This window comes from Anolis carolinensis, chromosome 3 (genome assembly GCF_035594765.1).
Source record: "Anolis carolinensis isolate JA03-04 chromosome 3, rAnoCar3.1.pri, whole genome shotgun sequence".
Taxonomy (NCBI): Eukaryota; Metazoa; Chordata; class Lepidosauria; order Squamata; family Dactyloidae; genus Anolis; species Anolis carolinensis.
In genome coordinates, this window is record NC_085843.1 from 260988334 (window position 1) to 261003935 (window position 15602).

At 40.3% G+C, this 15602-nt stretch overlaps 2 protein-coding genes across 4 annotated transcripts in view; one reads left to right on the forward strand and one right to left on the reverse strand.

Moving 5' to 3' along the window:
- kcnab1 (potassium voltage-gated channel subfamily A regulatory beta subunit 1) overlaps positions 1 to 4024 on the forward strand; it is a 205447-nt gene extending 201423 nt beyond the window's left edge. For both annotated transcript variants that reach the window (XM_008106126.2, XM_003218175.3), the window contains exon 14: positions 164 to 4024. In XM_008106126.2, the coding sequence (XP_008104333.1) occupies positions 164 to 253 (90 nt within the window). In that variant the 3' untranslated portion in view covers positions 254 to 4024. The remainder of the gene's footprint in view (positions 1 to 163) is intronic.
- A 1250-nt stretch (positions 4025 to 5274) lies between these two features.
- Positions 5275 to 13769, reverse strand: ssr3 (signal sequence receptor subunit 3). Of its 2 annotated transcripts, XM_062976697.1 has the most exons (5): positions 13445 to 13733; positions 11105 to 11231; positions 10016 to 10114; positions 7565 to 7696; positions 5275 to 5742 (listed from the first exon to the last, which is right to left on the reverse strand). In XM_062976697.1, the coding sequence occupies exons 1-5, from the start codon at positions 13581 to 13583 to the stop codon at positions 5676 to 5678; spliced, it is 564 nt and encodes a 187-aa protein (XP_062832767.1). In that variant the 5' UTR covers positions 13584 to 13733; the 3' UTR covers positions 5275 to 5675. The 2 variants fall into 2 exon arrangements, with proteins under 2 accessions (XP_062832767.1, XP_062832766.1); XM_062976696.1 differs by lacking the exons at positions 5275 to 5742; positions 7565 to 7696 and adding an exon at positions 7710 to 9000 and having other exon boundaries at positions 13445 to 13769.
- Between the last annotated feature and the right edge of the window lie 1833 nt (positions 13770 to 15602).

Below are 15602 nucleotides of genomic sequence, written 5' to 3' on the forward strand. Positions count from 1 at the left end.
GATGCATGTCTAAAAAGGTGTGTCACCATCATGAAATATTTGGAAAGCTCTGGTCTATACCATTTACATTTATAAATGTGTAAGTCTCATTTAGAACAGAATTTTTATTTATTTTTTAAAAATGATACCACATAAAACAAATGTGTGCATCTTATGTTCACAGGTTCTTCCGAAGATGACATCCCACATTGTGAACGAGATTGATAATATTTTGGGTAACAAACCTTTCAGCAAGAAGGACTACAGATCCTAAAGCATTGCATGATTAAACCGGACTGCATGGCTAAAATAGCACTCTGTACCTTGTACAGTACTGAGTCAATACTATCCAGTTACAGTCAGAATTATTCAGCAGTCTCTATGATTTACTAGATTATTCAAGGTGGTAGGCTTCACCAAAATTCAAAACCATGGCTGATCTCCCTAAATAACCGAGATCATCTTTGCTTTTTTCCTCCTTGAAACTCAAGAATCTGGATTCAGCTCTGACTCCATTCAATGAGCACAACTGAATGGGACCTTCTCAGGTTCAAACGTCATTGAAATGAGTTAAGCAATGTAGAGCAGACAGTAGCAATGGCCTCGATCCAGCTGTGTGCCAATGACCAGACTTTTTTCTCTTCCTCTTTGCATCCCCCCCCCCCCCTTCCACAACCCCCTCCTTGCAACACTCAGGAGCATCGGAATCTTGTTCGAGGGTTTGCCTGCTTTCTAGAGCAGGTTTTTTAGGAAGAAAGGGGTGGAATTATCTCCCCTCCTCTCCCCAATTCCGCTGGCGGAAGCAGCTCTTTAGCTATTGGCCTCCGGCTTATGTAAGGGAACTTCCGAGTAAATTGCACACCTATTAGTGGCTCGTTTTTTTCTCTTGATACTTCTCATTTATGCAGTGAAAATATACATGTAAAGAAACAATACAAGATTTCTAAGCTTTAGGTACTTGGAAATCAAAAGAGGGATGTACAGATATATTTTTTCAGTGAACAAAAAGCCAGAAACTGTTTAAAAGGCTTAGGGTAAAATAAAATTGCAATTTCTAGTGTAAAGAATCTTCGAGCTTTATCTGAAGGATGTGCAAGTTCTAATTTTTGTTGGTTTTCCCATTTGTATTTTTATGCTGAATTCTAAATGACTAGTCTTGTTTGCACTCCAGCTGAAAAAGGGCTTTCCATTTAGAAGCAAGGTTTGGGTCCATGTCCATAGGTTATTTCAGGATTTTATATTTAAGTAGCAGTTGGAGAAGTGAGGTTGTATGCTACCAAGGATTGTGCTACCAAGCAAGAAAATCCTAGAGTTAGATAGAGCTAATTTCCAGATAATATTAGCTTGCAGACAAAATCAGTCTTGTTCTTCTTGATCAAATATACCTATTTTGGTTTTTCAGCTGAATAAACTAATGAACATCCATTGCATTCCTATTACAATAAGACTTTAAAACTTTGGCTGGATTGTATCTAGCATCTACTGTGCAATTGTTTTAAGACAGAGGCTGCAATCTCATTATTTTTCCTGATGCTACACACAGCGCAAATAAAAACCTCCACTGCATCAAGATGACTAACATCAGGTTGAAAGAGTCATCAAATCTGGTAGGCTGAACTTGAACAAGAATTACTCCTGCCATCTTTCAGTGTTCTTTTACTTTAACTTAGTTTTCCTTTGGTGGTTTGTAGACAGAGATAGTGCAGCTTCCATTTGTTAAATTTAACTAATATAATGTATTATAATTGTATATAATGTGCAGAGTTGTAAAATTTCCAAAGAGCAGATATGCACAAATGAGAAAGGTGTGTGTTCTCCTCTTCACACCTTTATGCAGGTATCAGTTGTACACTTCAATTGTGTGGGTTTCAGAAAGCCAATTTGTGAATAATTCATCATAATTGAATGAAATCTCAGCGAAGATTTTTATCCAGTCTTTCTCCTCCTCGTCATTGGTAAACTTTTTATGATCACGGCAGCAGTGAGTCCTGCTTGGTCACAGCTCATAACATATGACCACTGTGGTTTTCAGCTACCCTGTGCTGGCTGATAAGGATTCACTGCTACTAAGCTGTCCATACCAGAGGTGTGCCATGAAGTCTCGTTAGCTTTCTTGCACACTCTAACATGCCAAAAGCTTTTGCAGGGAACAAATGGGTATAGCAATCAGTGTTGTGATGAGCAGGTGATCTCTACTAGCTACAACCCCCAAGATGAATCCAAAATTATTATTTTGTTTAGTATCAGGAGCAACTTGAGTCGCTTCTGGAGAGAATTGGCCGTCTACAAGGATGTTGCCCAGGGGACGCCTGGATGTTTTTACCATCCTTGTGGGAGGCTTCTCTCATGTCCCCGCATGGAGCTAGAGTTGATAGAGGGAGCTCATCCGCACTCTCCCCGGGTGGGATTCGAACCTGGCAGCTTTCAGGTCAGCAACCCAACCTTCAAGTCACAAGGCTTTAGTCCACTACACCATCGGGGGCTCCATCCAAAATTATGAACTTTGTTCATACACATCAACAGATCAGTTCTATCACTATGTCTCCCCTTTGTAAAGCTAATAGCTTTTTGTTGTCCATTTGAGCATTCACACACACACACACACACACACACACACACCCTTCCCATGCATCATATGACAGGGAAGAATATATTGCAGCTAGGGAAATCCATCCTTCCCCAGGTGAAAATTGGAGTTAAATTCATCAAGGCCACAAAATCTGGAAAGAAACATTGTTCCTACTAGTTTTGCCCCTGTATCTTGCTGCCTCTACAACATTCCTCTATATTGATATTCCTGTCCTTTTGCAGCAGTAGGGCTAGAAGCCAGAAAATACTGCATGAAAACTGCTAGCTCTGTTCTGTGGATTTGTTAACATTCGCAGTGAATATGATGCACTTCAGTTTACACAGGCTGCAGTTCCAGCTCCTGATTAAAAATAGTAATATACAGAGCATAAGCATAGTGCAGATAGCTCTCTCCAAATTTGGAATGTGACCTCCCATCAGCCACAGCTATCACGGCCTATACTGAGGAACACTGGAAGTTATAGTCCAAAAGAGAAGGAAAAGACTAGAGAAAATTGCTGCATGTCATTGTGGTAAGCATATATGGTGCATTCCCATGTGAGCTTCTCTTGATTCACATGGGTCTCTACCATTGCATGCATATAATTTTTATGCATTTTGTGAGCCAGCATGGTGTAGTGGTTTGACTATTGGATCATGAATCTGGAGACCACAGTTTTAATATTTGCTCAGTAATGGAAACCCACTGGATGACCATATGCAAGTTATGCTCGCTCAGCCTAAAAGGAAGGCAAAGGTATTGCCCCGCTGAGCAAATCTTGCCCCCAAAAAACCCTACATGCTATCTTAGCCTTAGGGTCAACATGTCAGAAACAACATGGGAGTATTACAAGGTCCAGGTCAGTCTAGTCAAATGATCCAGCATGTTGAATATCTTCAACTGCACATAGCATAGCCTCTTCTTGCTTTAATGCATCAGTTCCCCTTGCTGGCTAAGACAAATAGCAGGGCTCCTTGTACACAAAGGTTCCTAGTTCCCCCTTGTGGAAGAAAATCCACTATGCCACTATTTTATGACCATGCTCCTTATGCTACTCATATGGTCTCAGGATCAGCCCATACTTCCTTCCTGTTTTCCGCTGTTTGTTTCAATGGCAATAATCACACAATGTGAATCCTTTACCAAAGATTTCTCCCGCCAATGAAATAAACAGAGCAACATGTACATGGAAGGTATTCTTTCTTTTTAGTAAGCAGTAAAGTAGTACCTGAACACACAGGGCTCAATTGTTGATTCTGAAACACAACCCCTCTATTTCACTCATTCCCTACAATTGCAACTTTCATGAACAGAGCTTACTACAGAAGGCGCTGGAATCTTAAGGAATAGTTCTCTCTTTTCCCCTTCTATTGTGTTTAATCAAATCAGTGATCTGTATAAATGAATTCAGCAGCTGTATACTAGATTCTGCTTTCTATCTGCTTGGACATAATAAAGGCAATTTGTGCACCTAAATTATGATGTCAGACACATTAATTTGGAGCAGGAGGATTGCATTAATTATTCCACAGCTGTTTCAGTTTATTACTATGAGAATCAATTCATATGACTCCACAATCACATCAAGCAGAAAGCACACTGCAGAAGAAAGGCGAATTCATCCTGAAGGAAGAACTTTTGAAAATGTATATTGCTTCATGATGAGACATTGTGTAGCCAGAATTTCATCAGTGGCCATAAAACATAGTTTTACTTCAAGTAGTTAACAAGCGGCAGAATTTGCTTATTTTCTTAAATTGCCTTTTCAGATGTAAGTTGTGTCTTCTAATTAGAAGTGTTTAATGCCCCAAATTTCTAAAAATGAAACTGAAGGGTTGTTCAAAAATTATATAAATGATTTGGTGAATTTATTATCCTTTATACTGTGCTCAAAGAAACAAGCAGCTGTCTATACACAGATACAATCATAGGTTCTAATACCTTAAAGTTATCACTATGGGATTTAAATACTTTTCCAAAATGCATACTTGTTCAACTATATTCTTTTTTAAAAAAGAGAATGATCAGAAGGTAAAAAGAGCACTGCTCATCTGATGTTCTTCTCCCGCTGTAGGCAAATATCATCACCAAATCATGTTTCTCTTTTATTAGCATCTCATTACTATACTGTTATCCCTTGTTTCTACATAATATAAAAAGCAGATAGTAAGTTGGAGGGGGGAGGTAAAAGGATTATCTTGTTAAAGAAATATATGCAGCATATCTTGCTTCATTACATTTATCGGATAACCCTGGGGACACATAAGAGTTCCATTAAAAAGGGAATAATTGAGCGAAGGCAGGCTATTTAAACTAATCTTGCTTTAGTTTAAAACTGCACTCATCATAGACAAATGCGTCCTTGGTTTATACAAAACATTTTAAAAGTACAAAGCTTAAAAACTTTAGTTATAAAAATAATGCCACAAGATATTCCTTAATAGAAAATATTAAATTACTAACAGTACTTACAATCCCAGTAACATTTAAGAACATAATGCCAGTCAAAATAACCTTTAGGTCTGATTAATCCTGCATTCGGTTCCTGTTATGGCCAGCCCAGTATCTGCAGATCAAAAGGCCAAAACCACCCTCAGTCTCAGTAACAATACTGCAACCTATTAGTGAGTAAACACAACAGTGCACAGAGTAAACACACACAAGTTTTCACCATAAGGAACAGAAGTCAAAAGGCTGGTATATCCAAAAGAAAGAAACTGAAAGACTATTTTTCATGCTTTTATTCAAACATGGTTACAAAATACTATAGAACAAGGCTACTGTTTTCTGCCCACAAGATGTGTTTCACTGACAGATTACAAACATTTCTCCTGGAGGATGCCAGACATAGGAGGCTTAGCTATAAACTGATGTTCCTGAAATCCAATGCCTGACAGAGGCTTTAACTGTCAGAAATATTTTAGGTATGTGTTGGGCCTAAACTGGGATATCTGAGGAGCTCAGCTCTGTTCTGTTAACTAAAGACAAAGCTCATAGTATCTTTTTCCATCTAATTTCTTCTTTAAAAAAAGTAATGATCATGGTTTCAAAGTATAAAAAAGGCAATGCCCCTCCTTCCTACACCTGTGTGCAATTGGACAGGACGCATTTTCCCAAATAATTCCATTTACTTAGAGCCTGTTGACAGCAATGCAATCAATCCAGATGAAGCACTGATGGAAAGAATGTAGTTTCTGAAAAAGCAACATGTCAAGGATAAAACAAAGGAGCAAACTATGACTAAAAAACTGTCAGGATATCTTTTTAAAGGCATCTAAAACATACTAGTCAAATCCAGATACTGAGAAATACTACCCAGCCCACCATAGAGTCAATAAGTTCTAGATGCTAGTAAATAAACTGATCTAAATTAAAACATGAACACACATTACATCGTTAACAAAGCCTCTAACAAAAAAGCTCCCTGCTCTCACCGCCTGTCTCACTGGAAAGTTTTTGGGACAACAAAATTGAGAGGACAGCGAAGGGCTAGAAAAATAGATACCTATGATGCCAGGTTGCAGCAGTGATCGTACAGTATGCAATACACTAAAGACTGAATTGGAAAAAAATGAAATTCTAATCTAGCCAATTCTACTATACTTACAACAGGTATGGCAAACAGCAGCTACCTTCAGAATTTCTGCTTCACCAGATGCCCACAGCATATTAAAAATCGAGATTTGTGAACCATAATGGGGACTCATACAAAAAAATGGAGGCTGATGGGAGAGAAATCCAGATGCATTATGGAAAAAGCTTTCAGTTGGTCCCTAGAACATTTAACATATTTTTGTTAGCGCACCTGATAGAGTGTGCATACCGTTAGCTTTTAACAAAAGTCTAAATAAAACATCTTTAACTGCTCTTCTGTTATGGAGCAAGAATTTATCTGTTCTTCCATCTTATTCCTACCTCTGGTATCAAATTTTCTAAAAAGGTAACGATGTCCACAAACACATCTCAATGCTTCTCTAGTTGGGACCAGAAACCAGATTTAGGTCACACATGGAAGCAATTACAGGACTAGCTAGCAATTCCTGCTCAAAAGTGAGGTTGGACTCAAGACATCTATTCACCAATCCTCTTAAGTAATTTGTTACTTTTGCAACTTCCAACTAAAGAACTGGTTAAATAAACTCATATACTGCTTCCCTTATTATCTACAGAAAAATAATTAAAATACTAACTAAAGAACCCAACAGGAAACTGCATTTGTGGCAAGAGCATGTATGCCCAACACCAATACAGGTCATGCAGGCACAGCATCGGTCAGGAGACTGGAATAAGCAACAGTACATCTAAAAACAGTAATAGTTTTAGAACTATTATAGGGCTTTGTCCAAGGTTGGACAAATATAAACACCTCTTCACTTTGCAAAATACTGCTGGCAGAAATATTCACAAAAAACTGCATACACTTACAGCATCTACATAAGGAAGAATTTCTGCAGAGAGACTGTTTCTATAAAGCTGAAAATATGAGGCAGTAAATGTATATTATGTAAATTCATTTGTAGTTAAAGCTTTTGGTCTCCAACACTAACTGGCTTCAAGCAAACTGACATCACACTTTCTGTCCCTGCTTGCTGTTGATAAAGGTAAAGGTTTCCCCTGATGTTAAGTCCAGTCATGTCTGACTCTGGGGGTTGGTGCTCATCTCCATTTCTAAGCCGAAGAGCTAGCGTTGTCCGTAGACACCTCCAAGGTCATGTGGCCGGCATGACTACATGGAGCGCCGTTACCTTCCTGCCGGAGTGGTACCCATTAATCTACTCACATTTGCATGTTTTCGAACTGCTAGGTTGGCAGAAGCTGGAGCAACAAGCGGGCGCTCACTCCGCTCCCGGGATTTGAACCTGGGACCTTTTGGTCTGCAAGTTCAGCAGCTCAGTGCTTTAACACACTTCGCCACTGGGGCTCCTATTTGTACTATACTGGTCCTTAAACTGTTATTAGCGACTTCTCTGAGCTATCTACCCAGAATTGTTTGAAATTTTGAGGAAGAAAGGATACACGGTGGGATTGAAATTCTTCAGAATAAAAAAGGAAGCAACAATGACCAAAACTAAGAAGAGAGTATTGTTGTAGAAGATAGAAAATGTTGTGGCTTCATAGTCTGCCACTTCATTCTTCTTCCACAAAATTCTGCAGACAAAATAGACATTTCAAGATTAAAAAATGTTGACATATTGGAACGTTTCCTTAAATGAAGCATTTTTTCTCTTTCTGTAAGATACTATACTATACATACATACATACATACATACAATTGTTGGGGGGAATCAAGTAAAAGCATTTTTTCAGGGAGAACTTACATTAATGAAATCGAATAAAATGACTGAAAATATTTTGGCCAAAAGATTCTGAAATCAAAAACAGCATTATTCCATTTTTTTGAAAGTTTGTTTTCAAATGAAAAATGAATTGTATTTGTTGGGAATTGGTGGAAACATAGAAAATCACAGTGATACATGACCACAGCAGTACGACCGTATCTGCAAAAGTGGAAATACACCCATATCAATGAGTGATTAATGGCTATTGAAACTGTCATACAAAAATGAAATGGACAAATTAACACTTTAATTAAAGAAAAATCAATTGTTACCTTTTGAAAAATTGGGAAGCTTTAATTAGTTTTTTTATAGAGTAATGTGAACAACAGGTTGACTTTAGTTGAACACTAGTACACGGGTTTAAACCAGAATTTCTCAAAACCTTTTCAGCTGTGGAGCCCTTTTAAAAATAAATGTTTCTTGTGGAGCCCCAGGGAGGTGAAGTAATGGTTTGTGCCCCAGGAGGACACTGCTGCCGCTGTTTTGGCAGCTCAAAACTTTAATTTCACTGCATTTCTGAGGAGGAGATGTGAAGCAGCATGGTGCTGCGGAGCCCCTCACTATCACTCATGGAGCCGAAGGGCTCCACAAAGCAGTTTGAGAACCCCTGGTTTAAACAATAGCAGTCCATAAAGGATAATTATATTTAAGTTGGAAACCAAATACATATTATTTTCTTTCTTCTTATCCTTTATGGATTTTTTCTTTTGTTTTATTTTGAGTGAAGTTATTACTGCATGTGAATTTTTTTAATAAAACCTTTTCAAAAACCTTTCAACCCCTTAAATTTTTGGGTTACTCAAAGCTGAAACACTGTTCCATTTTTGTGGTGGGGATTACTAATTTACAGTTCCTAAGTCTTGTGCACAAATTGGTAGCAGTTCCCCCCCCCCCCATATATTACACGTTGCATTTAGGATGCTGTCATTCATATGTATATATATACATATGAGTTCAATTAACCAATAACAGATCAACCTAACTGTAGTTTTGCATAGCCCACAATTGACTAATTTGTTTGCCAGAAGGTCATGGGGAACCTTATTGAAAGCCTTACTGAAATCCAGATACGCTACATCCATTGCATTCCCGGCATCTACCCAGTTTGTAACTCTATTGAAAAAAGAGATCAGATTAGTCTGGCATGACTTGTTTTTGATAAATCCATGTTGACTATTAGTGATGACAGCATTCATTTCTAAGTGTTTGCAGACTAGGATGATGGGACCAGTTTACACCTCTCAGCAACAGCACCACAGGCTCTCTGGAGATTTGACTGGTTTTACAAGTGGGCTTCAGTAATCAGATCAGGAACTAGTGTGTCACTACAACATTGTGGCCATGCGTTCAGTACAAAATTTCAGTCAGTCGTGGATTTGTGGTGTAATCCAGACCCATATAAAGAGGAAAATGTAGAATTGATCTGAAAATGCATGTAAATTGCAAATAATTCTCCAAATCCATGAGCTGTCCTAGTGATCTATCTTATCTATGCACATATGTATCATCTATCTACTTACCTACCTACCTATCTCTTCAAGTCTCGTATCACATAATTTATACCAGCTGCTGTGTACTTAAATGCTGACTAGGAGCCAAGATAGGTTTCCCAATGCAACCTTTAAAGAGAATTTTGTTCCTAGCTTTCAGATCCACAGTCATTTTTTAAATGACTCTAAAAGCACGGTAAGGTCTCCTCCTTTGAGTTACTGTCATTATAAAAAATGAGAACTTTACTCTGTAGAATACCAGTCTCAGGGTTCGGTAACCCAAGCATTCGTGCCAATATTAGTGAAATGTTTTTTGAGGAAATCGACTTCTAAAAGTGTATCTAATGCATCAAGTTATATAAAATGAAGGTGAATTAGACATATAGCTCTCACCCTCCCACAGAAATAGAACAAATTCCAAGCTGCTTTAAAAAGTAGGCTACAATGACATCTGAAATACCAATAGTCAAAATCAGCATGTTGCAGGCCATCAACCCAGTAAGCATAAAATTGCAAGAATCAGAGACTCCACATGGGTCCCAAACCACATTGACAAATTCCATTTTTAGGAAATGGAAGCAATTTAAATGCCTTGTAGCTAAGGATGCATGGCATATTGGACAGTCACGGGGCATTACCTCTCATCTTTCTCCTTACGTGACATCTTCCGATTGTCTGCTTCAGAAAGTTTGCGAGTTACTTCTTTGGAAACAGCATCTTCTCTTTTCTGGGCAACTCTAAAAAAGGAAAGAATTTACATTCCTCTTTGCTATGAAGACTTGCAATCAATTTCATAATACGCTGTCCTACTAGTAGAAAAACACAGGGCGAAGTTCTATAGCATGGCAGTGAACAGGAACTGCTGTGTGATGTGAAAGTCCCACTACCAATATGGTGAAGACATAAAGCCAATGAGCTAAATCACATCCAATTCCAATTCATTCCTCATGGAATAGTAACCGTAGCAGTTACTACAATAGTCAGGAGCATCCAGATGGTAGCAAGATGTGTCAACAACAAGTACTGAAGGTGGGGCGCACACAAAAGTATCTTTCAAAAGAAAGAGTGTCCACTTAAAATAAAATACAAATTAAAAGTAGTTACAGTGTTCCCTCACTTATCGCGGGGGTTATGTTCCAGGACCACCCGCAATAAGTGCAAATGCGCAAAGTAGGGACACTATATTTATTCTATGTGTGGAGGAGTAGCAAACCACAGACCACTTACTACAATGCAGTCTGTACTTTATTTTAGCAGTTACAACATACAGTACATCGGCAGAGAAGAAGAATGGATGCCAAATAACCCTTTTTTATTTCCAACCCTTCCCTCCCCTCCCCCCTCCCTTTATTTCTCCCTTTCCCCCACCCCTTCCAAACCCATTGTATACCGCAAAAACCTGCAAAACTGCAAAAATACAGTGATAAATATGTACATTAATATTAATCAAAAATCCACAAAACAGTGAGGGAGTGAAAAGTGAACCGTGAAGTAGCGAGGGAACACTGTATAAGAAAGCATCTAAACTGTCTTAATTCTGGAACTGTCCTGCTTCAGAAACCCCCCAACATACAAGGCTAAGTAATTTTCATGGTATGACAAGAGTGATCTGAAATAGTTTTTAATTTCCACAGTAAAGTAGGCTAAGGGATACCAGCAGGTTCCTTTAGTTCAATATCACATTAGACAAACAGTAAGTAAGGAAAATAATCTATTCAAATGCTTACTTGTGTTTAAGAACAAACTTGACATTCTTGTAGGCAAACGCAACCAGGTACGTACTGACGAGTGTCATTACACTGTAAAGGACTGCCGACTGAACAAGATCCATGTGCCATATTCGCCAGTACAGCCCTAAGGAAAAAATGTTGAAGACGGTTAAAGTTTTTGGAGCTGCTCCTGTAAGTGGCACTGCAGGCCAAACATCATGTCTTCAACAGGCTGAGTGTCAAATAAATTTATGTTCATCTTAAGACATCTTCATTCATTCAGAACAGGAAAAATATAGTATAAAAGGTTTAAAATGCCACCTAGTGGTTCATTTTCTAAATAAAAATATGTTCATGTATGTATGTACCTTCCAGCTGTCTACTGACAAATGGCAACTTTGTGGATTTTAAAGAGTTTTCTTAGACAAGTGGAGCGCAGCAGGTGATTTGCAAATTATTTCTTTAAGAACATAGTATAATAACAATTCATAATACCTTCTCTTTGCATATGCCAATAGTACATTCCCAGTACACTTTGCTTATGTGACTCAAACTTTTGTCACTTTTCACCACATTTGGAATTACTTTCTGTGGAACTGAGAGTCCTTTTGTATATAACAAACGTCACCCTTTCTGTCATTTTCAGTCAGTACTGAATTGAGTAGGAATCTTATGTATAACAACTTACAATAACTTTCACACTATACAATTGTCCATAAAGATATATAATTTGAAGGAACAAGAGAAAATGGAAGAATAGGATTTCCATGAGTTTTCCGGGCTGTATGACCATGTTCCAGTAGCATTCTCTCCCGATGTTTCACCTGCAACTGTGGCAAGCATCCTCAGAAGTTTGTTCAGACCCCTGAACATATTTGCCACAGATGTAGGCAAAAGGTCAGGAGAGAATGCTACTGGAAAATGGCCATACAGCCCGGAAAACTCTCAGCAACACAGTGATTCTGGCCATGAAAGCCTTTGACAACACAATAGAAGAATAACTCAATGTTGTTAGACTCTAACAGTCCAAACTCCCAGGGCCTTTTCACACAGCCATATGACTGCTTTGAATATCTGCTTTAAACTGGGCTATCTGGGGGTCCTACCACACAGCCATGTGACCTGTTAAGATCACAACCTATTGAGGATTATGACCTGTTAGGATCATAACCTATTGGTTAGTAGAGTTTCAAGAGTGTTCTTTTAGTTTATTGGGCAATAAACTAAACAGTCTACTTCCAAGGAACTCAAGCCTCAATTGACTTCTAACATTGGCTTCAATACTTAAACAGACTCAAGCTTCAACTGTCATGCTTTTTAAAACTGCATTCTCAACAGTAACTGAACCAATCACATTGGCTGCAGCCTCTCACACAGCCTCAAGTACATAGAGCTAAGAAAACTGCAAACCAAAGAAGGCATACACTTCAGGAAATAGACCAACACCAGGCAAAAAGTTAGAACGAGGAGGCTTGAGAAGATTGCTATCTCCAACAAGCCATAACGGTAAAGGTTTTCCCCTGACATTAAGACTAGTCGAGTCTGACTCTGGGGGTTCGTGCTCATCTCCCTTTCTAAGCCAAAGAGCCGCCGTTGTCCGTAGACGCCTCCATTATCATGTGACCGGTATAACTGCATGGAGCGACATTATCTTCTCGCCAGCGTGATACCTATTGATCTACTCACATTTGCATGTTTTTAAACTGCTAGCTTGGAAGCTGAGGCTTACAGTGGGCGCTCACCCCGTTCCTCGGATTCAAACCACTGACCTTTCTGTCAGCAAGTTCAGCAGTTTAACCCACTATACCACTGGGGGCCCCAACAAGCCATATAACCCAGAATATCTAGGCAGCAAATCCCACAATATCTGCTTTGAACTGGGATATCTGAGTGCACACAGCTGTATATCCCAGTTCAAAGCAGATAATGTGGGGTATAATTCAGCTGTGTAGAAAGGGCCTGAGTCCACACTGCCATATATCCAAGTTCAAAGCAGATAATATGGGATTTTATTCAGCTGTGTGGAAGGGGCCCCAGAAGCTATAGTCATCATAGCCAACAGGTGAAAGATAACAGCAACAGCAGGTCACACATTTCTTCGTGGTTTTAAGTTAGGCATGGGCCAACTTGGGCCCTCCAGGTGTTTTGAACTTCAACTCCCACAATTCCTAACAGCCTACCGGCTGTTAGGAATTGTGGGAGTTGTAGTCCAAAACACCTGGAGGGCCCAAGTTGGCCCATGCCTGCTCTACAATGTGGGCGAGGCCTCCCCTGCATGACTGCCTATCGCCTGAGGCCTAGCAGTCCCATCCCGCTTGAGCCAGAATCCTGCCCTCCCTCCTTCCCTCGCTCGCTCACAGATGGGGATGGCGGAGACGATGAACGCGTTCCCGAAGAAGAGCGCCGACGACTTGGCCGAGAGGTTGCGGCTGAAGTCCTGCAGGAGCAGCTCCTCCTCCGACTGCTGCCGAGCCCCGCCGCCGCCCTTGGGAGCCATGGCCGCCTCCTTCGTTACTCCAAAACCAAAGAACGACGTGGGCTGACCCTTCCCGACTTCCGTCCTCGCTGGCAACTGTACACGAAGCACAGGCTCAAGAGGCGGGACTTCCGCCTACCAAGTCACTCTTTACTTCCTGTGCCACGTTTGGGCCTGAATAAAGCCATGAAGCCAATAACAGCATCCGGGTCTTCAAGTCTCCGTTGACGTGTCCTTGGATTGACTGGGGGCGTGGCTTGCTGGCTGAGTTTAGAACACGGACTCCGCTTTCCTCCAATAGGAGCAGCCCCGCGAGGAGTGGGCGTGGTTTAGAACACCAGGTTCCTATTCTTTGGACTCCAACTCCCAGAAGCCTCAGGTGCTTTGACCAATGTTAAGGGCTTCTGGGAACTGTAGTCCTCAAGACCAGACTTGGCGGGAAGCTTGATCTGACGCCAGTTTTTAATTGCCAGTGCTATGGAACCGGCTTTCTTTGGCAGAGAAAGCTTAAGACTTCAGAAACTACAGCTCCCATGATGTCATAGCATTGAGCCATGGCAGTTAACGTGGTGCTAAACTGCACTGTTTTTTCATTTGTGGAGTTATTTATAGGGATTTTCTAGAAAAATGCAGCCAACTCCATTGAACTAAGTTTCCCAAGAAGTCTTGAGTGCCTGTCTACACTATAGAATTAAACTGATTTAACCTCAATCCCCCACTTGCCAGGGTATCTCAGGCTGGATCTACACCTGGCATGGGCAAACTTCAGCCAGTTTTGGACTTCAACTCCCACAATTCCTAACAGCTGGTTGCCCATGCCTGATCTACATTTTTTTAAGTGTCCATATTTATATAAAAAATAAAAAAATAAATCTGAACAAATGGCGATATAAAAATGCAAAAGTACTTGGCAAAGAAACACACCTGATCTACATTTTCAGAGTGTAGATTAACTGCATTGAACATGGTTATGTGACAGTGTAGATGGGGCCCCAGTACTTTCTAAACACCATATTAAATGGCACATACCGGTAAAATAGAGCAATTTAAAACTGCTGCGGATGGTGAGATCCTGGCCGTGGATACCGGAAACCCAAGAACGGATCCTGAGTCCGTTAAGCAGAAGTCGGCACTGGCACTCAGCCGGCTTGAGAGTCCATGTGCCTGGCATGTGAAGAAGTCAACGTTTCAGAATAAATTTCACCAGGTTTGAAGATGAAGCCACCATGGTAATTTTATTCAATCTGCTGAAAGTTATGTCAGCATGCGGTAATCCGTCATGCTGAGATACATTACAGAAAAAATAGACATTTTCATAGACAGAAATCCTTTGAAACTCCTGCTCCCGCCCAGCTGTTCCCGCCTTTGCTCCGATTGGCTGGGCCCCAATGAAGTCAGGAGGAGTTCCCTGCTGAGGCGGGAGCGTGGTCCTGCTGGCCAATGGGAGAGCCGCTCTCGATGTAGATTTCCCGCTGTCCAATTGCTGGAGAGGGGCTGGTGGTCCAGCAAACAAAGGGTACTGCAAACAAAGGCTCTTGATTGGATTATGTGGTCCCAGCATGGGACAGACAATAGAACCTAATTGGTCCCAGGAAACTTTTATTGTAATAAAGATGATAATCTGAATGAATCCAATGCCTTCGGCACTGTTGCCTATTGAGTCCAAGACAGAAAATATTGTCCATCCTGGAAGGATTAAATGGTCAGTTGTTGGGAAAATGAGAAAAGGGAAATGTCATTGTTGAAAGATGGGACATGGCCTTCTCATCTTTGGGAACTGCCATGCCAGGTGATGAATGGCTTTGTATGTCAAAATAGCTTTACAAAGGGTGGAGGCCTGTGCCTCAGGATCCTGTTGTCCTCTGAATGGCTGGAGCTATAAGTCACAGATATTGGGTGATTTGATCCAGTTCAATGCAAATGGACAGTTGGCTTATTTTCCCAGGGCAGGAAAATGTCAAAAAGTCACCACAGTATTGAGTTGGTGACAAGACTCCTTTAAAGTTTTATGTAAAGATATAAAATATATACAGTAGAGTC